This window comes from Chionomys nivalis, chromosome 10 (genome assembly GCF_950005125.1).
Source record: "Chionomys nivalis chromosome 10, mChiNiv1.1, whole genome shotgun sequence".
Lineage (NCBI taxonomy): Eukaryota > Metazoa > Chordata > Mammalia > Rodentia > Cricetidae > Chionomys > Chionomys nivalis.
Window position 1 is genome coordinate 25,498,066 of NC_080095.1, and position 16,795 is coordinate 25,514,860.

The window sequence follows — 16,795 nt, forward strand, 5'->3', positions numbered from 1 at the left end:
ACTTGAGTCAGGTGGGGGGTGGAAGCAGGGGAGGCAGGAGAGGGCAGGATCAGCAAGGATGAGTCATTGTTGGTGTACTGTATGTTCAGAAAAGGTTAGCAATGACTGACGAAGAGTACATACAACCATGCTTCTCTCTTTGTATGTTTCTCTGAGCAGGGCCAGCTCTGCCCGTTCTAATTTGAGGCCAGTGTGTCTCAAAAGTGCCTATCAGGGAGGTGCTTCTGTCTCTTGGTTTAGCCCAGTGATATTATCAACAGCCTCCCAGCCGAGAAAAGAGCAGCAGCGGGTGGACCCAGGGCTTTTAGATGTGGGTGACGCTGTCTGGAATAACTTTTGTGTTACAGATGTGGACGAGTGTGCGACAGATTCACACCAGTGCAACCCTACCCAGATCTGTATCAACACAGAAGGAGGGTACACCTGTTCCTGCACTGATGGGTACTGGCTTCTGGAAGGCCAGTGTCTAGGTAAGGGCTCCGCACTGCTCCCAGGGTCTCCGGGGGGGGGGGTTGGTGGTTGTTAGGGATACAGTATAACGTGGGCACAGTAGGGAGGTCCGAGTGAGCTTTGCTTTGGGTGTGTATAGAAAGCCCTAAACAATGGTACACGTGTCACCATCCATTAAAAGACATTTTCACCATTACTAGAATTTCATGTATTTTTTTTGAAACTACATTTTAAGGGCTTGGGCATAAGCTTGCCGAGCTCTTCCTGCCTTCAGGAAGTTTATAGCTAGCCAGGAAGTAATAGAAGTGAGAATTATTCTTCTCTAGTTAGATAATCCTAAATCAAAGGACTACTTTTGCTTAGATACAGAAACATTCCAAACCTCACAGGTAGACCAGGAGTCCCAGCCTCATTTCATCCCAGCACTGGTCCCTGCCACTCCATTCCATCCACCCCACAGCTGTGCTCTTTCTTTGTACTCCAGAGGTGTCAATCATCACCAGTTGACAGTTTTATCCCTTGTAGTTGACATTGGCTAGGTCTATTCTCTGGGTTTGCATTTAGTTGGCTCAAAGTTAGATTCAAACAACCTTATGGAAAAAAATAGAAAAGGAAACAAAACAAAAACCAAAAGCCTTTCCTTCCAGGTCTCCAGACTGAGGTTGAATTTGGGTTTACTCTGTGACCTGTCGGAAGCATCCTTGAGGCACAGTAAACTGCCTGGCCTTGGCATGGCTCTCCTTGACAGGGAGGCTCCGATGAGCCAATGTGTGAGGGCATCTGGGAATACGATAGTCCCTGTGCATTTAAACCAACCTCTGCTCTAATGGAAACTGTGACACCACTGGTTTGAATGTAAGCAGACCAGCAACAGCAAGTCGTTTGCACAGGAACCTCTTATGTAGGACTCCAGGGCTGGAAAGGATGTTAGATATTACGTCACCTAGCTTTTATAGAGCTGGAGACAAACTCAAAGAGGAGGAACATTTTGGATACACTTAAAACAAGTTGGGTCTAATGTTGATGTCTCTGGCTCCCCCGGCCAGATATTTTCTTACCACAAAGGGCACTAGAGAGATGTGAGGCGTGGTACATGGGCCCATCATAGATACCCAGAGGGCAGATCTCTCCATCTGAGAGATGCCAAAAGAGGCTGGTCCTCTGGTGGTGAAGGATGTTCTCTTCCACAGAGCACACTGGAAGGATGCTCACTGGTGCACAGCGTGGCTTGGACCATTTGTATTCACCACTGACATGGAGACCTCTCTTAATTTTGGCTGACCCCATGCTTTCCCTTGGTCAAGCTCTTCTTTCTCTTTCAACATTCTATAGCTACCTACTATCCGTTCTGGGCACTTCTAGAGACCTTGCCTTTTTTCAGATATGATCACAAATGATAGGGCTGCCTTTCTTTCAATGTACCCCCAAAAGAAAGGTACCTTCTCTGTCTCTGATGCCTCTCCAGGCATTGGTAATGTTTCCAGCTGAGTCTCGGGAAGAGGTAAGATTAGCAACTCTATACATCAAAAGGCTTGCCTAGTAGGAGCTGCCCATCTCAGGGAGGTATTGTTGGGACCATTTTCAAAGTAAATGGAACTGAGATAAAGCACAATCCCAAGGCAGGACACAGAATCCAGTGAGGGCTGAAAAGGAGACAATGGGTTGGAATAGGGGTGGAAGAGTTCTTTCTAGCTGTAGGTAGTAGAAACTGGGCACAGGGATCAAGGCACAAAGAGTGCTACCTCTATCTCTCTAAGAGCTGAGGTTCCAGGGAGGGGGCACTGGGAATTATAGCACAGTCAGATCAGCTGCTCCCAGCTGAGCCTGTGTAAGGACACCGTCCTCCTGGAGAATGGGGGTTTCATTGGAGCACCCTGCCTAATAGAAGTTAGTTACCCAGCCCATCGCTCTTTCAGTCTGGGATGCTATAAAGGGCTTCCCCAATGACATCAGGCTCCTCAGGGACTGGCACACATTACAGGGAGGTCATAGGGCACAGCTCTGCTGAAGCACATACTTCCCACTGTTGCTGCTTTCCAGGGCTCAGGAATGTGTTCATGTGGAGGTTTATGTCCACTCTGGCGTGAGGGTAAGAACCAAGGCGAGAACAAGCATCCTTGCATAGCTACATTCACAGATTTCACTGTAGCACTGCCCAGCTCCTCCCAACGCCTGGGATCCTGTTCCTGCCGACTGGACAGAGTCATCGTCAGCGGAGCTGGCAGACAGTCCACTGGAGCCCTTCTCTTGATCTTTATACATGCTCGTGTTCAGGGTACTGGAAAGATCATAGAGAGTCATAGCATTGAACATTAATATTGCATAAGCCTTAGTTAAACCTGAGTTGGGTAAGTTCTGAGAAGCCATTTGGTACAATATTCCAATCAAAGCAGAAACATTTTGTTAGGGATTTCATGGTAGGTTCAGGTGTTTATGGAACAAGGGTTGTTTGGGGGAGGTAGAGGATTGTAGGGAAGCTGAGCACTGTGATACAAAGGGCATCACAATTCCTGACACTTAGTAGGCACTGTCTTAGCAGTCACCCCCTTTCATAGCCCTTTATAGTCCCATCCTAGAAGACGAGGGCAATGGTACCATGCTGATGGTGGCCTCAGGGAGGAGCCCTGACATTGCCTGCATTTGTTTCCAGACATTGATGAATGTCGCTATGGTTACTGCCAGCAACTCTGTGCAAACGTTCCTGGATCCTATTCCTGTACGTGCAACCCTGGTTTCACCCTCAATGAGGATGGAAGATCTTGCCAAGGTATGTGAAGTGTGGATAACTTGAACACAATAGGAAACACTAGATGCAGTCACCTTCGGAGCCTGACAGTTGCTGTCTGTGGGACACTTGTCACTACAGTGTGTCCTCATTCCTAGTCACTGCTCACGCATCCCCATGGCTTATAGAAGCCTGGAACTAGAGCTGGCAATGTATATGGAACAGCTAGAGAAGTCCTCTGAGAATGCAGAGGGCAGAGCCACAGTCGCCCATCGGGAGTCCCGTAGTGGTCTGTGACCCTCCTGTCGCTCTGCATCTGCTAGCAGGAGTGGCTTTCAGAGCTCCTGACCCTGATGAATCACAACGCAAACACACAGGCACACTGCGAATGTTCCATGTGCCCTTGCCGGATCTCTCTCAGGAATGTGCCCTCTGATCTGTGTCAGGAGCTCCTATTCCCCAGCACAGTCAAGGGTGAGTTACCTTCCCTGGTTCCTCAGAAGGCTCCACAAAAGCAGGATAAAAGAAAGGTACCTTCTGGTTTTTACACAATTTCTTCCAACCCTGATCCAAAAGAAAGGCAAGCTACATGCCCATTGTGGTTCCTGCTGGAAGGCTTCTTCAGCTCAGGAAGTCAATGAAGGCCTTAAGACCCGAAGAATGAGTTTAAGTCCTGATCTGGCGGGGGATCCTCCCCTGGCTCCAGCCTGCAGTGTCTAGCAGTGGCCTGATCTGGATAGGGACACAGAATGAGGCCTTTGTTGGAGTCTGCCACCAGGTTTTACAGGGCCCATTTCCTTGTCACACCATTTGAGTGAGTTCTGGTGTGCAGGCTCCTGGCCAGCTATTCAGAGGATATTGTGTCTCCATTAGTTTAATCATATCTAAATCACTGGATAAACAGGAAGGCATCAGAACAGCATTCAAGGATTTGATCCTGGATTCTTTGTGAGGTTCTCTCTCCTTTAAAGCTGGTCCTGTTAATGGTTCCAAGAAGCCCCTGCATGGGCTCTTTTTGCAAGAAGCAGTAATTTTTTTTTTTTTTTTCTGAGAGCAGAGCTGGCCAGGAGGTTGAGGAAATAAATAAAACAGGGCCTTTCCTTCCCACCGGAGCAGGGAGCAGGCGCCTGGCTCCCTTGCTGCTGAGATAAGCGGCTAAGGACTAATGATGATTTCTTGGGGCCAAGGCTAGGGTTGGGGGTGCCAGCCCAGGTTTTCCCCCAGAGGCTGGCACAGTGTCCTTAGGCAGCATTTGGATTTGGACATGGGCACTTGGCCACCAGGATATTGCATCAGCAGGGTCCAGAGGTCACACAGGCTGTGGTAAGTACTGTCAAGCTTTTGCGATTGTAGCGCCTCACGTCTCCTTAAAGTGCTAATGTCTGTTAACCTCACTGACCCTAGCAAATAGTTTTACAAAGTAGACAGGAGAGTGTTTGTGGCCATGATCCACAGATAAAGAAATCACACCTCACAGAGGTGAAGCCGTTCAGTCAGAGTCAGGTGACTTGGTGGTGGCAGAGTTGAGAGGAAGGCCTAGGGCTCAGTGAGTCAGCTGGGGTACCTTGCCCTGAGGTTTCAGACTGCTGGCCAGGAAGCCCCAGGGGTCTTCCTATCTCCACCTCTCCATCCCTGGGTTTATAGTCATTCCAGCCTACCTTGGTGCTCAAGCAACCAAGCCTGGCTTTTTACATGGGTGCTGAGGATCTGAAAGCAGATGGCCATGCTTGCTGACTGAGCTGGTTCCACCGTCCACTGCACTCAGGATTAAGTGCCCATTGGAAAATCCAGCAGAGAGAAGCAGTTAGGGCTCAAGGGGTAGAGCCCTTTTTGCCCTCTCAGAAGTAGCTCTGAGCGATGGAAACAGTATTGAGCTCATTCATCACCACGCAGCAAGCGTCTGGCCAGAAACTAAGGACGCCAGCCTTAATGTGCAGCAACGTTGGCCTATCTAAACCGGTATGTGGTTTAGTAGACCAGGGACACTCTCCTGCCTAGCCCTGCCCCAGTCTGGCTGGAGAAAAGCCAACCTCCCCTGAGTGCTGGGCGCGTGGGCAGCAGAGCAGGCTGATATCTCGCTAGACCCTTCCTACATGGCTGTTCATTTGTTTGTTTTTCCTCTGAAGTCTCCAGAGTTGGCAGGAAGCAGGCACTTTGTGGGCATGGGATTAGCCTTCCCCTATGCAAGGCCCCTCGAAAGCTGCTTACCACAAAGGTCTTTACTTCTGGGAATGTTCAAAGCCCTTTTCAGAGTTTTAAGAGGCTTAACTGGACTTTTGAGGTGGCAAAAATGTCCCTCAACTAGACCTGCCCCCATGGGTATATGAAGCTTGGTGGGGGGGGGCTTGTGCTTGTGAAGGGCAGTTTATGCCTGTGTCCAAGGACTTCTCTCTGCCCCCACCCCCTTGAGCTGGACAGAATGAACCCCGTGGATTATGAAGTGATTGCTGACTTGTACTGTAGTTTTAGCCAAGCCCTTGCTGGTATGTGAATTGGGGCATGCATCTCAACCTTTAGAAACATCAAAATAGCACTCACTGCCCATGTGTACTTGGCACATGATAGAGTGCACTGCCGTAGGCACACAATTCCGTCTATACTGACGTGAAACCATCACCACACTCAGGAGGAGGCATCCACTGTTACTCCTTGTGTTCCTTATGATCTCCTCCCTTTACCTGTGTAACGTGGAGGATGGAGGACGATGGTCTGAAAGTAGATTTGTTGCAAGAGTAATCTGTGAGGCTATTTATTCATAACATACATATTCTCGGAATTGCCGTGATTATCTACCTGAAACTTCAAAATCAGTGAGGGTGAGAGAGGAGAGAATTGGAGATGGGAAAGAGTAGGTTCTGCATGGAAATTCTGTGGGTGGCGCTGAGAGAAGCCTTCCTGGGAGGTGCAAGTATGCACAGCCATAGATGTGCTTGAGTTCCGTTCATCCCTTGTGTGGTTCGCCTCTACTGAAGGGGCATGCGCCTGGAGACTGTAACTCTTCATGTTACATGTTGGCGACTGTCTTAGTTACTTTTCCTGTGGTTATGACAAAGCACCCTGATACACTTGAAGGACTCATTTTGACCCCCCAGTTTAAGGTTACAGTCCATCCTGATGAGGAGGTCACAAAAGCAACTGGTCACGTGACGCTAACAGTTAAGAAGCAGAGAGTGATGAAAGTTAATTCATACTCACGTTCCCCATTTATTCTGCCCAGGATCCAATCCAGGGAATGGCACCACCCACATAGGTTCATTTATTCAGCATCATCCCTCATAGGCATGATCAGAAGCTGAATAATCCCTTATAAATGTGCCTGAAGGCTCAGAAGGAGCCCGTAAATTGACAGAACAGTCTCACAGGGCATTAAATTATGATCTGATAGATCCTGGCCTGGGGAATCCTTGGTACTTGGGAATCTGGGCTCTTTCTTGGTGATAATAGATTTTGCTGCCAATTCATGTTTCTTTGTGTTTTTTTTTCTGACACACTAATAGTGATGTGCTTTGGTTTTGAACAGATGTGAACGAGTGTGAAACTGAGAATCCCTGCGTTCAAACCTGTGTTAACACCTATGGCTCTTTCATCTGCCGCTGTGACCCAGGATATGAACTTGAGGAAGATGGCATTCATTGCAGTGGTAATGGGCTTGGCTTTGACGCTGTCCACCTGCTCAGAGAGCTGGGGCTGGGTCAAGGGATTTGTCGCAGGTGTTTCCTCTCATTTTCTGGTTGTGTGCCTAGTTGGAGACATTTCCCAGTATCCTGGGAACACAACCACACAGAGAACAGAGATGAGTCACTTCCTGAGGGATGGAGTTCAGGCCTACCTTCCTGATCATCTGACCTTTAATGCAAAGTCAGCAGAGACTCTCTCTGGATCGGAGGTGGAACTGGTAAGAGGGAGAACTCACCCAGTTTCGCCTGTTGGTCAGAGAGTAATCTGTCTTTTCCCAGCACAGACCCAAGACCTGAAAATGGTATAGATGATATCAATAGAGGACAGTGAGCTAGCGATAATCGCTTTTGCCACTAGGTTAGGAGGACTTTGAGTAAATAAATCATACACGCAAGGGCCTATACTCTGTGTACTTTGGGAATGTCATCAAATAACCACAGCCCAGCTCTAGGCCTGCTGCAGAGCGAGCATACAGTAAACAAGTATTGGTCAGTAAATACAAGTGTGACAGTTGAATGAGCGAAATCTTAGCCACTTGTTTTGAGAACACAGATGTGGTTTAGTTGACTTTTTTTTTAAATTTTTACAGATTTTATCTAAGCCCCAATTACTCTTATTCTCTGCTTAGTCTAGTTTCTTGAGTCTGTTGTAATTATCTTATTGACCTCCTGTTTCTCCCCCCAGAAAGTTAAATTCCTGGATATTTAAAAAAACTATTATGAAAGTAAGAACTTGTTGAAACTAAAATACACATTTTATTTGTATTTAGTCTGTGGCATCTAATACAACACAGAATATGTGCTCACTTGTATGTCTCTGTTTCTGTCTGTCTCTGACATTCTTTCTCTTTCTGTTCTTTGTAAATGTTCTGCTAAAGTCAAACCATCCACCAGTTTTAAACCTCCCCTGCAGTTGTGAGTTAGCTCTGTCCACATTAATAATGTTTCCTGTTATCTTCAAAATAAAAGTAGGTGGTGATTTAGGTGTGAAAGTTACCCAGCATTCTCCATAACAGGGACCTACCAAGGCTGTGAATGAGACTTGTTTACCAGCTTCCCTTGGGACTGGAATGTTCTAGGGACAGAGTTCTCAGAAACAAATGGCCACCTCTCTCCAGGGCCAGAGCCCTCAGAGCCACAGCAAGCAGTTACAGAGCCTCAGCCTGATTAAATACCAGCCCACCCAGAGGCAAGAAAGGCCCCTTTCTTCCTAGATTTCAGTTCCCCTCATGGCATTCCTTAGGGAATCTGGACCAAAGAACTGAGATGCGTGGGAAGCTTTGCATTATGGGATTGATTAGTACCTCTCCTGCCCTATTCTGGAACTATGCTAAGGTATTTCTCCCACATTGGCGCTCCCAGATCTGATAATCTGAATGGGTTGTTACCTCATCATGTTTGCTGGAGTTGTACTGAGATACCACATTCAGATCTATGATTTGCTATGTAATCATTTGATCTATGAACTCGGGCTAGTTGGCTAAGTCCTGCGAGCCTCATCTATCTATCTATCTATCTATCTATCTATCTATCTATCTATCTATCTGAACTTGGTCTAGTTGGCTAACTCCTGTGAGCCTTATTTATTTATTTATTTCCAGATACTCACAGCACCTTCTCAGGGTTGAGGTGGGGATTAAGTACGTTGAGGCACATTGGACATTTAACATGGGGGTTGACACACAGGAGTCCTTGGGAACCGATGGACATCACTGCTAACATCAAGTAAAGGGATTAATGGAACTGCAAACTCCACAGAGACAAATGGTGGCATTGTGTTATGGTGGGCTGGGGCCAGCGTCCTCAGAGTCTGCAAAGCTGGTGGAGGACTGCCTGTGCTGGAATGTGCTAACTCCAGTTAGAGGATCATATCCTAAGTCCACTGACCCTTCACCCATGGCTGGGAGACAGCTCAGAAAGACGTGGGGGAGGTTCCCTTCTTGGATACGGAAAGCAGTGGCCATGTGACACGTGGGTTCTCCAAAGACAAGGCAGCAGCCTCTTTCAGGCCAGCACTCTCTCTGGGTGATCTGAGCCACCAGTGGTCTGTGAGTTACCGAGTAATCCGAGGACATGTCACATGGGGAAGCCAGCGAAAGCGATTTTCGGGAAACAACAAATGCAAGAAAAACATGTTTTCTTTGGCATGCCTGTCGAATGAGGCGCAAATGGGGCCTGCCTTGCCAAATTCTCTGTGCAATGAAAAGTTGGCTTTTCTGGAACGCCTGCTCCTGCCAAGGTCTAGGCAGACTAATGGTAGCATCGCTGGGACAATGTCACTCCTAGTCATCCTCTGCAGGACGGTTCCAGCCTGTGTGGGGGCTGCTGTATCTCTTGTCCCAGGGAACATCTGAGGCGGTCAGGCCACCGGAGACCTTGTGCCTGCCTTGCTTCTGGCCACCCCAGTAGAGCTGTCCTCATAGGAGTAAGCGCCCTGTCAACAGATCTGATCAGGAAGTAAACTGGTACCTCACAGCACTGAAGTCACTGTGTCTATTAGGAAAGAGTGGGGGTCGGAGATGAGTCTGGGAAAATAAACACGAACTCTGCCTTGTCCCTCTCAGATATGGATGAGTGCAGCTTCTCTGAGTTCCTCTGTCAACATGAGTGCGTGAACCAGCCAGGCTCATACTTCTGCTCGTGCCCCCCAGGCTACGTCCTCTTGGATGACAACCGAAGCTGCCAGGGTAAGACTGTCCAGAGGGGCCAGAAGGGGCTGACTCACATGGTCATCTGGATGTTGCATCCTGCAGGACCTTGTAACTTTAGGAAGATGTCAGAATTGGATGTGGTGGGCTTGGCAGCTATGGGCGGGACACCTGAAGGGCTAGCTTCATCTTTTCCCCAGTAACCTGTCCTTTGACCAGGACATAGGTTAATTACATGTTCATGTTGAACCCTATAGAGTTAGACGGCACTTTCTAAGGGCTGGTTTCTGTCTTTCCAGGCAGATAGGTCTCTGCAGCCTGGAGAATGATTGCTTCAAGCCTAACCAAGGCTTCTTGTAGCTAGGCTCCACTAACACATCCGCTGTTGGTTCTCTCATGTTGCCGTGAGGTCATCTCATCCTGCTGTCCTTCTGGGACTTCCTAGAGATTGAACGCTGAGGACCTCAGGCTCCCAACTGCTAGGTGCCTCACAGGGCCCAGACCCTGACTATGAAAAGGCCAAATTTTCTCCAGATTGGGAGTCCTACACTGTAGCTACCGGGGGTCTTGCAGAATGACCACCCCATTATTAATCTTATCCTCATTTTCCATGGTAGTATTGGCCATTAGAAATGTCATGTGAATTACTATACAAATGAGCCGTCTGATTTACCTCATCTAGTAGCCACATTAAAAACAGTAAAGACAAACAGATGAAGTTACTTTTAATGCTATATTTTCTTTAAAGCAACTGATTCAGTTTATACTTTTAATATATACTCAATATAAAAGTCACTGATAAGTACTATAAGTTCTTTCTTTTTACTAAATCATAGAGATCTGGTGTCTATTTCCTGTTGCAAATGATAAGTATTTTTGTATCCCCAGAAGTGGGTTTTTCTGCTGATGCAATTGGTCAGATCAAAGTGAATTAAAAGTCCATGTTTAATGAGCCACACACTCTCGGGTGACTGTCAAACCCCCAAGAAATAAAGCAGGAAAGGAAGGAGGAGAAATCACATGGCAGGTCCAGTTACCAGAGCTTAAATACCCTGCAGTCTTGGGCAGTTCCGGGGGAGGAGTCACTGCTCAGTGGACTTTCTGAAAGGGGCAGGGTTTGGAGTGGGAGGAGGGGTTGAGGCAGAACTTTCAACAGAACAGCAAACACATCTCCATTTTCACTACCCACATTTTGTATTCCCAGTAACTGTGGGGCCAATGGCTGCTATATTAGGTAGAAGATGCAAGTGGCTCTCATCCTCACCCCATCCCCAGTACCTGGTCCAGGACTAACACCAAGCTTCTTCTCTACACTGCATTTCAGATATCAATGAATGTGAGCACAGAAACCACACATGCACTCCACTGCAGACTTGTTACAATTTGCAAGGGGGATTCAAGTGTATCGATCCCATCCGCTGTGAGGAGCCGTATCTGCTGATTGGTGATAAGTAAGTCAAAGCTAGTCCTTGGGAAGTGGAAGGGGTGGGGACCTGGCTCAGGAAACAGTCAGAATCTTGTAAAGGAAGTCATTTGAGCCAAGAAGTCAGGAGATCTGGCCTGCTCCCTACTTTATGCAGGCCGATATGCGCCTACGTACAACCTTCTCTACTGCTCCCCATGCGTGTCAGAGCTATATGGAGATTATCTAGAAAGCTAAACCGTAGAGAGGTAGAATTCATGAATCTGATTCTGCTATCAATGAACAGTCTAGCTACATGGGATCTTTCAGAGCTGAGCTTTGAAATGTGGCAAGCCAGCCTCCCCTGAGGGTCTTCTTAGTGTGTGCAGGCTTGGATACAGGGGTGTAATCTGGGAGATCAGATACAGGGGCATAATCTGGGAGAGGGCTGCGATGCCCTTCTGGCGAGTCTCAGGAGAAATGGAAATTTCCTGTCCAGGGACTGCTCTGTGTGTGAGTGGTAAGCTGCTGGGGAATTCCGGAGTTTTCTACATCTAAGGATAACTAGGTTGCCCTAACAAGTTTCTGAAGTCCTAAAGACAGACCAATTACTAACTCATTTCTTGGCAAATAATAATGTTGAGAAGATAGCCTCGGCAAGGTGATGGCACCAGATGTGTTTCCCAGCCCTTGGAGTCCTCTGTGTTTCTTTTCTTTCCCTTTATCCCCCTGCTGGCCCATCTCGATTCCTCATCCTGCTCGCAGGATGTACATCAGCCATCCTTTCCTCAGCTATCCTCCCTGACCCCCAGCAAATGCAAACCCTCACAGAGGAGGTGACTGGATCAGCCACACCCATCCCAGTCTTCTCTCAAAGAGAATTCAGGGCTTACCAGTGTGATTCCTGCTGTGATTTAAAAAAAAAAAATTGACAAAAGAAGATAGCGAAGTCAGCACTGGGGGCTCCTTCAGAGCTGTTGCCACCTGTTGCTAAGAGCTGTGCTTCCAAGTAATTCTTTAGAACAGGAACCTTCCAGTTTCTGATTCCAAATCCCCAAGTAGCCCAACAGAGCACAAGGCTGCTCTCCATGCGTGGGTCTCTCTGGGTTTGTCTGACTGCAAGCTGATCCCATCCAACTGGCAGCCTTGTGCTGATGTGACCAGTGAAGTCTCTGCCCTGAAAAACCTTGGTGACTTCCTCCTTCTGAGCCCCAGGCCCACATGATGGCCACCCCTCTCCGGCTTCTTGCCTGCTCAGGTGACCTGTGCTCCTGCCAGCTGGAACAGGACTTGCTCTCACCTTGACCAACACCCAGAGGGCTCAGCCTCCCAGCTTTTGTGGACATACTTCCTGCCAGATGGGAGGCATTTCTTCCATCTCCTCGTGGCCAGGCCTAGCCCATCTTTTAGATCTACGCTCAGTGACCCTCTCCCAGCTGTGCACGATCCAGCTGGGAGCCATCACTCCCTCTTCCAAATTTCTTTTAGGAAACAATTATTTTCTCTGACATGTGACATTTTAATGTGATCACTTTGGCACCAGGACTACTGAGGCTTGGCTGTTTTGATGCAGCCTTAACAGAATGATACTTTGATGATCTTTGTAGGCTTTTGCTTGTTAACTGTTAGTGGTGCCCCTGTTCTGTGCTAGGTGTGTGGCTTTGCTCTCGTGGGGCTTAAGGTTGTGGTGGGAGAGCACAGTAAAGAAACCGCTGCCATGGCCGCTCCATTAGGCGGACTGGTTTTTTTTATTATTATTATTATTATTATTGTGATTAAGAGAGAGAAAATATCCAGAGACATCTGATAGAGTCCAGAACAGAGAGAAAAGAGAAACAGATTGGATATGGCCAGGGCTAGGGAAGCCAGAGTGGGGAGAAGAATGGAGATATCAAGGGCTAGCCTAAAGCAGGACGAAGTGCCAGAGACTGTGAGAAGGCAGGAAGGAGCAGGGGGAGCAGGGGGAGCAGGGGATGGGTGAATGGAGGACAAGGAAGGACCCCTTTTGGGGGATGCAAAAGCCTATCCTACAAGTTCCTGAGGAATGCTGGCTTTTATGTAACCACCAGAAATCCTTCTCTAGTCCAGTTGTAGCTCATTCTGGATATATGAACTACCTGAGACCTACCAAAAAGTCTAGAAGAGGAGAAAGACATTAAAGGAATTGGCATAAGAGTGCGCACATAATGATAACTGAGTAAGGAGTTTGTAGAAAAAGAAAGAGGAGGCTGAACCTGTTCTGTGGGAGTCTAAAGGCCACTGAGAAAACGACCTTTGGGTAGGGCCGGAAGTTGTGTTGACCTTAGCTAAACAGAGACTGGAAGAGCAGAGGGAACAGCATGTGCATGGGCAGTCAAGGCAAGGGTGGCCTTTAAGCCTACAAGGAACCCAATAGGTTGAGCTCCTGCCGCATAGGAAGGTGTGAAGAACAGTGGCCTGCCAAAGCTTTAGCTCAGTTGAAGGCGGGGTGCGCAGACCCAACAGGCTCGTGGAGACCCAGAGAGGCTAAGACTTGTGCTCAGTTTCCATGCAAGTGTCACAGAAGAGTGTGCAGGGGACACACTGACTTAGTGTGACAAAGGCAGTCCGTTAGGAGGCCATCACAGAGGCCCAGGTGAGAGAAGGAGACACCCAATCCAGTGGCCAGCACTGAGGAGTCAGCATTGTTGGTTTTAGGTCATTGTCCCCTAACATCCATTCTACCTGCAAAGAAATGTCAGTCCACTCACAAACTAACTCCTAAGTCCAGAGGCCTCTTTACATGTGTCTTCTGCTGTGAACTCTGCTCCATCAGGGGAGTCTCAGGAATGGAGGAAGGATGGGAAAGAGAGATGGGTAAACCAGCAGGCATCTCTAACGAGTGCTCCTTGGCGACAAATTGTTATGTTATCCCTAGGGTTTGAAATTATCTGCTCTGTATTAGAAATATTTGTTCTTAAATATTTATATTTTTCCTGTTAGAAGATAACCTGCTTGAGATCATGGTCTTACTTAATATTGAATTTCCAAAGTCCCCAGTGAGTTCTGAGCTCTTATATATTGAATAAAAAGATTCAATTATAGTCCACACATGCTGAGCTGAGTGCAAAGGACCCTTGAGAACCATCAGTCTAATATAATTTTCATTTTAAAATATTCTTAAACATTTTTAAATGTGTAGGAGGGGTATTTTGCCTGCATGTGTGTCTATCCACCGTATGTGTACCTGGTGCCCGAAGAAGCTGGAAGAGAGCATCAGATCCCCCTAGGAATGGAGTACAGGCAGTGTGAGATGCCATGAAGGTGCTGGAAATCGAACTTGGATTCTCTGGAAGCGCAACCAGTGCCTTTTACTGCTGAGCCATCTCTCCAGCCTCCGCTTTAAATATTCTTAATGAGTGTCCTTGATTGGGAAGTGAGGGCTATCTGGCCATCAGCACATGTCTAAATACATGACACATATGAGGTACACTAGCAAATATCTCAGTGTTCTGATGACCAGAGGCCCATTAAATCCTTTAGTAGCCAGAATATCTGAAGCCGGGGAAGGCTACCGTCTAGGAGGCATGTCTTGTCTACATTCTAGAGAACCTTTGGATTAGAACTGGAGACAGATGTTCTCCAGTTACTCCACTGGGTGGTAAGAATGGCTAGGCTTTTTTTCCAGGGGTTTAAAGCGGGGGAGTAGTCACAGTTAGTGCCTAAAGAGGATTTCCTAAACCCTCACCTGATTTCTCTCCTACCAGCCGCTGTATGTGTCCTGCTGAGAACACTGGCTGCAGAGATCAGCCCTTTACCATCTTGTATCGGGACATGGATGTAGTATCAGGACGCTCTGTTCCTGCTGATATCTTCCAGATGCAAGCAACAACCCGCTACCCTGGCGCCTATTATATTTTCCAGATCAAATCTGGCAACGAGGGTCGAGAGTTCTACATGCGGGTAAGAGGAAGTGTGAGCTGTGCCTGCCACCATTAACAGTGATCACCGTCTTTAACAATGTCTGCCATCTTTAGCAAAGGCCACTATCATGTTGTATGTGTGATGTTTGTGTGTCTGTGTGTTGTGTGTGTATGCATGTGTGTGTCAAGGCTAGAACTCAATGCTGACTCTCTTCATTCTATTACTCTCTACCTTCTTCCTCTATTACTGCCTAGCGGTGTCTATCTTTAATAACAGCCTTGTGTGGTCTAGTTACAACCATGTTTCATGGTACGAATACAGGTCATAGGGGCAAGCGTGGAAAGAAGAGAAGAGATAGGAGTCCAGGGCTCAAGGTCTCTCTTCTACCACTTTCTGTATGGTCTTGTGAAAGACGCTTTTCCTTCATGTGTCTCAGCAGCCTCCTCTATGAAATGAGAAGTTAGACCATGAACACAGTCTTAGTTTTAAAACTATGGAAGAGACTGCACGCTTTGCTTTCACATGCATTCATTTATTAACTTGACAAGCATATTATATACATACTATGTATATTTAGAAGCTGAGAATACAACATTAACAAACAACAACAAACCCATCCCAGCCAGGCAAGATGGTGCTCGCCTTCAATCCCAGCACTCCAGACAGAAGAAGGCAGATCTCTATGTGTTCAAGGCTAGCCTGGTCTACCGAGCAAGTTCTAGAACTATCAGGGATGTTTTGAGAAACTGTCTCAAAAAACCCAAACCAACCAACCAAACAAACAAACAAAATACCTCAAACCCTACTTTCATAGTACTTACATGCTAGCAAAAGAAAAAAAAAGTATAATTCTCAGGTGTGGACTCTACTTGCTTTCCTACACAGTAGGCATTGGCACTCTTAAAATCTAAATTAATTAAAATGAAGTACGAATCTTTTCCTGGCATTCAACACATTCAAGTGCTGTTTAACATCTATAGCTATGCCATGGGATAGCCCAGATATAGATCACTAAACAGTTTGATTGACTTAGTCACACCAATGGAAAATATTATAGTACATATCCTAAAAATGTGTTTACTTTTTAAAGTAAATTATATGCTTTCAATATCATGGTGTGTATATATGTTTAGCAACATAGTGTATATATCTTTGGTACCATGCCATGTATATATGCCCAATCTTCTAATCTCTTCAGTCCCTGGAGTGACTTACCTCCTTACAGAACACTGGCCTAGAGTCATCTTTGTCATAATATATCGTGCATCGAGGCACTTGTCCAGGGGAAGATTCTAGAGCTTTGTCTCTAGATGCCCTGTTTCAGATGGTGAAACCAGGGCAATGTGTCCCCGAGATCCCAGTGCTAGAAAGCAGAGACAGGAGGATCCCTGGGATTTACTGGCCAGCTAGCCTAGCTGAATCACTGAGCTTCTGACTCAATGAGAGACCCTATCTCAAAAACGTAGAACAAGGCTTGGTGGCAAATACCTTTAGTCCCAGAACTCAGTTTAGTGGAGAAAGAGGCAGGTGGTTTCAATTGAGAAAGAGAAGGAAACTTGATCACTTAATATTGACCTCTGGTTTTTACATGCATGTACACACATATGCATAACACCTACATGTTCATGAGTACATATATACACACAAACACATACACACCCACAAACACACAGCAGTCAGAAGGGCCCAGGATATTTCTTTTTTTTTAATTAAAGATTTATTCATTTGTTATGTATATAACATTCCTTCTATGTGTGCCTGCAGGCCAGAAGAAGGCATCAGATCTCATTTCAGATGGCTGTGAGTCACCATGTGGTTGCTGGGAATTGAACTCAGGACCTCTGGAAGAGCAGCCAGTGCTCTTAATCGCTGGGCCATCTCTCCAGCCCCCCAGGATATTTCTTTCTGTGGCTGTTGTAGCAAATGACCACAAACCTTGTGGCTTATGACAACAGAAAAATATATTTCTTCATAGGTTTGGGAACCCAAGTCTAAAATTCTTTCTCTGCAT

At 46.8% G+C, this 16,795-nt stretch overlaps 1 protein-coding gene across 2 annotated transcripts in view; it reads left to right on the forward strand.

The window, feature by feature from the left end:
• Window positions 1–16,795, forward strand: part of Fbln5 (fibulin 5) — a 71,831-nt gene that overhangs the window by 47,944 nt on the left and 7,092 nt on the right. For both annotated transcript variants that reach the window (XM_057783273.1, XM_057783272.1), the window contains exons 5-10: window positions 348–470; window positions 3,101–3,217; window positions 6,696–6,815; window positions 9,417–9,539; window positions 10,825–10,951; window positions 14,628–14,823. In XM_057783273.1, the coding sequence (XP_057639256.1) occupies window positions 348–470; window positions 3,101–3,217; window positions 6,696–6,815; window positions 9,417–9,539; window positions 10,825–10,951; window positions 14,628–14,823 (806 nt within the window). The remainder of the gene's footprint in view (window positions 1–347; window positions 471–3,100; window positions 3,218–6,695; window positions 6,816–9,416; window positions 9,540–10,824; window positions 10,952–14,627; window positions 14,824–16,795) is intronic.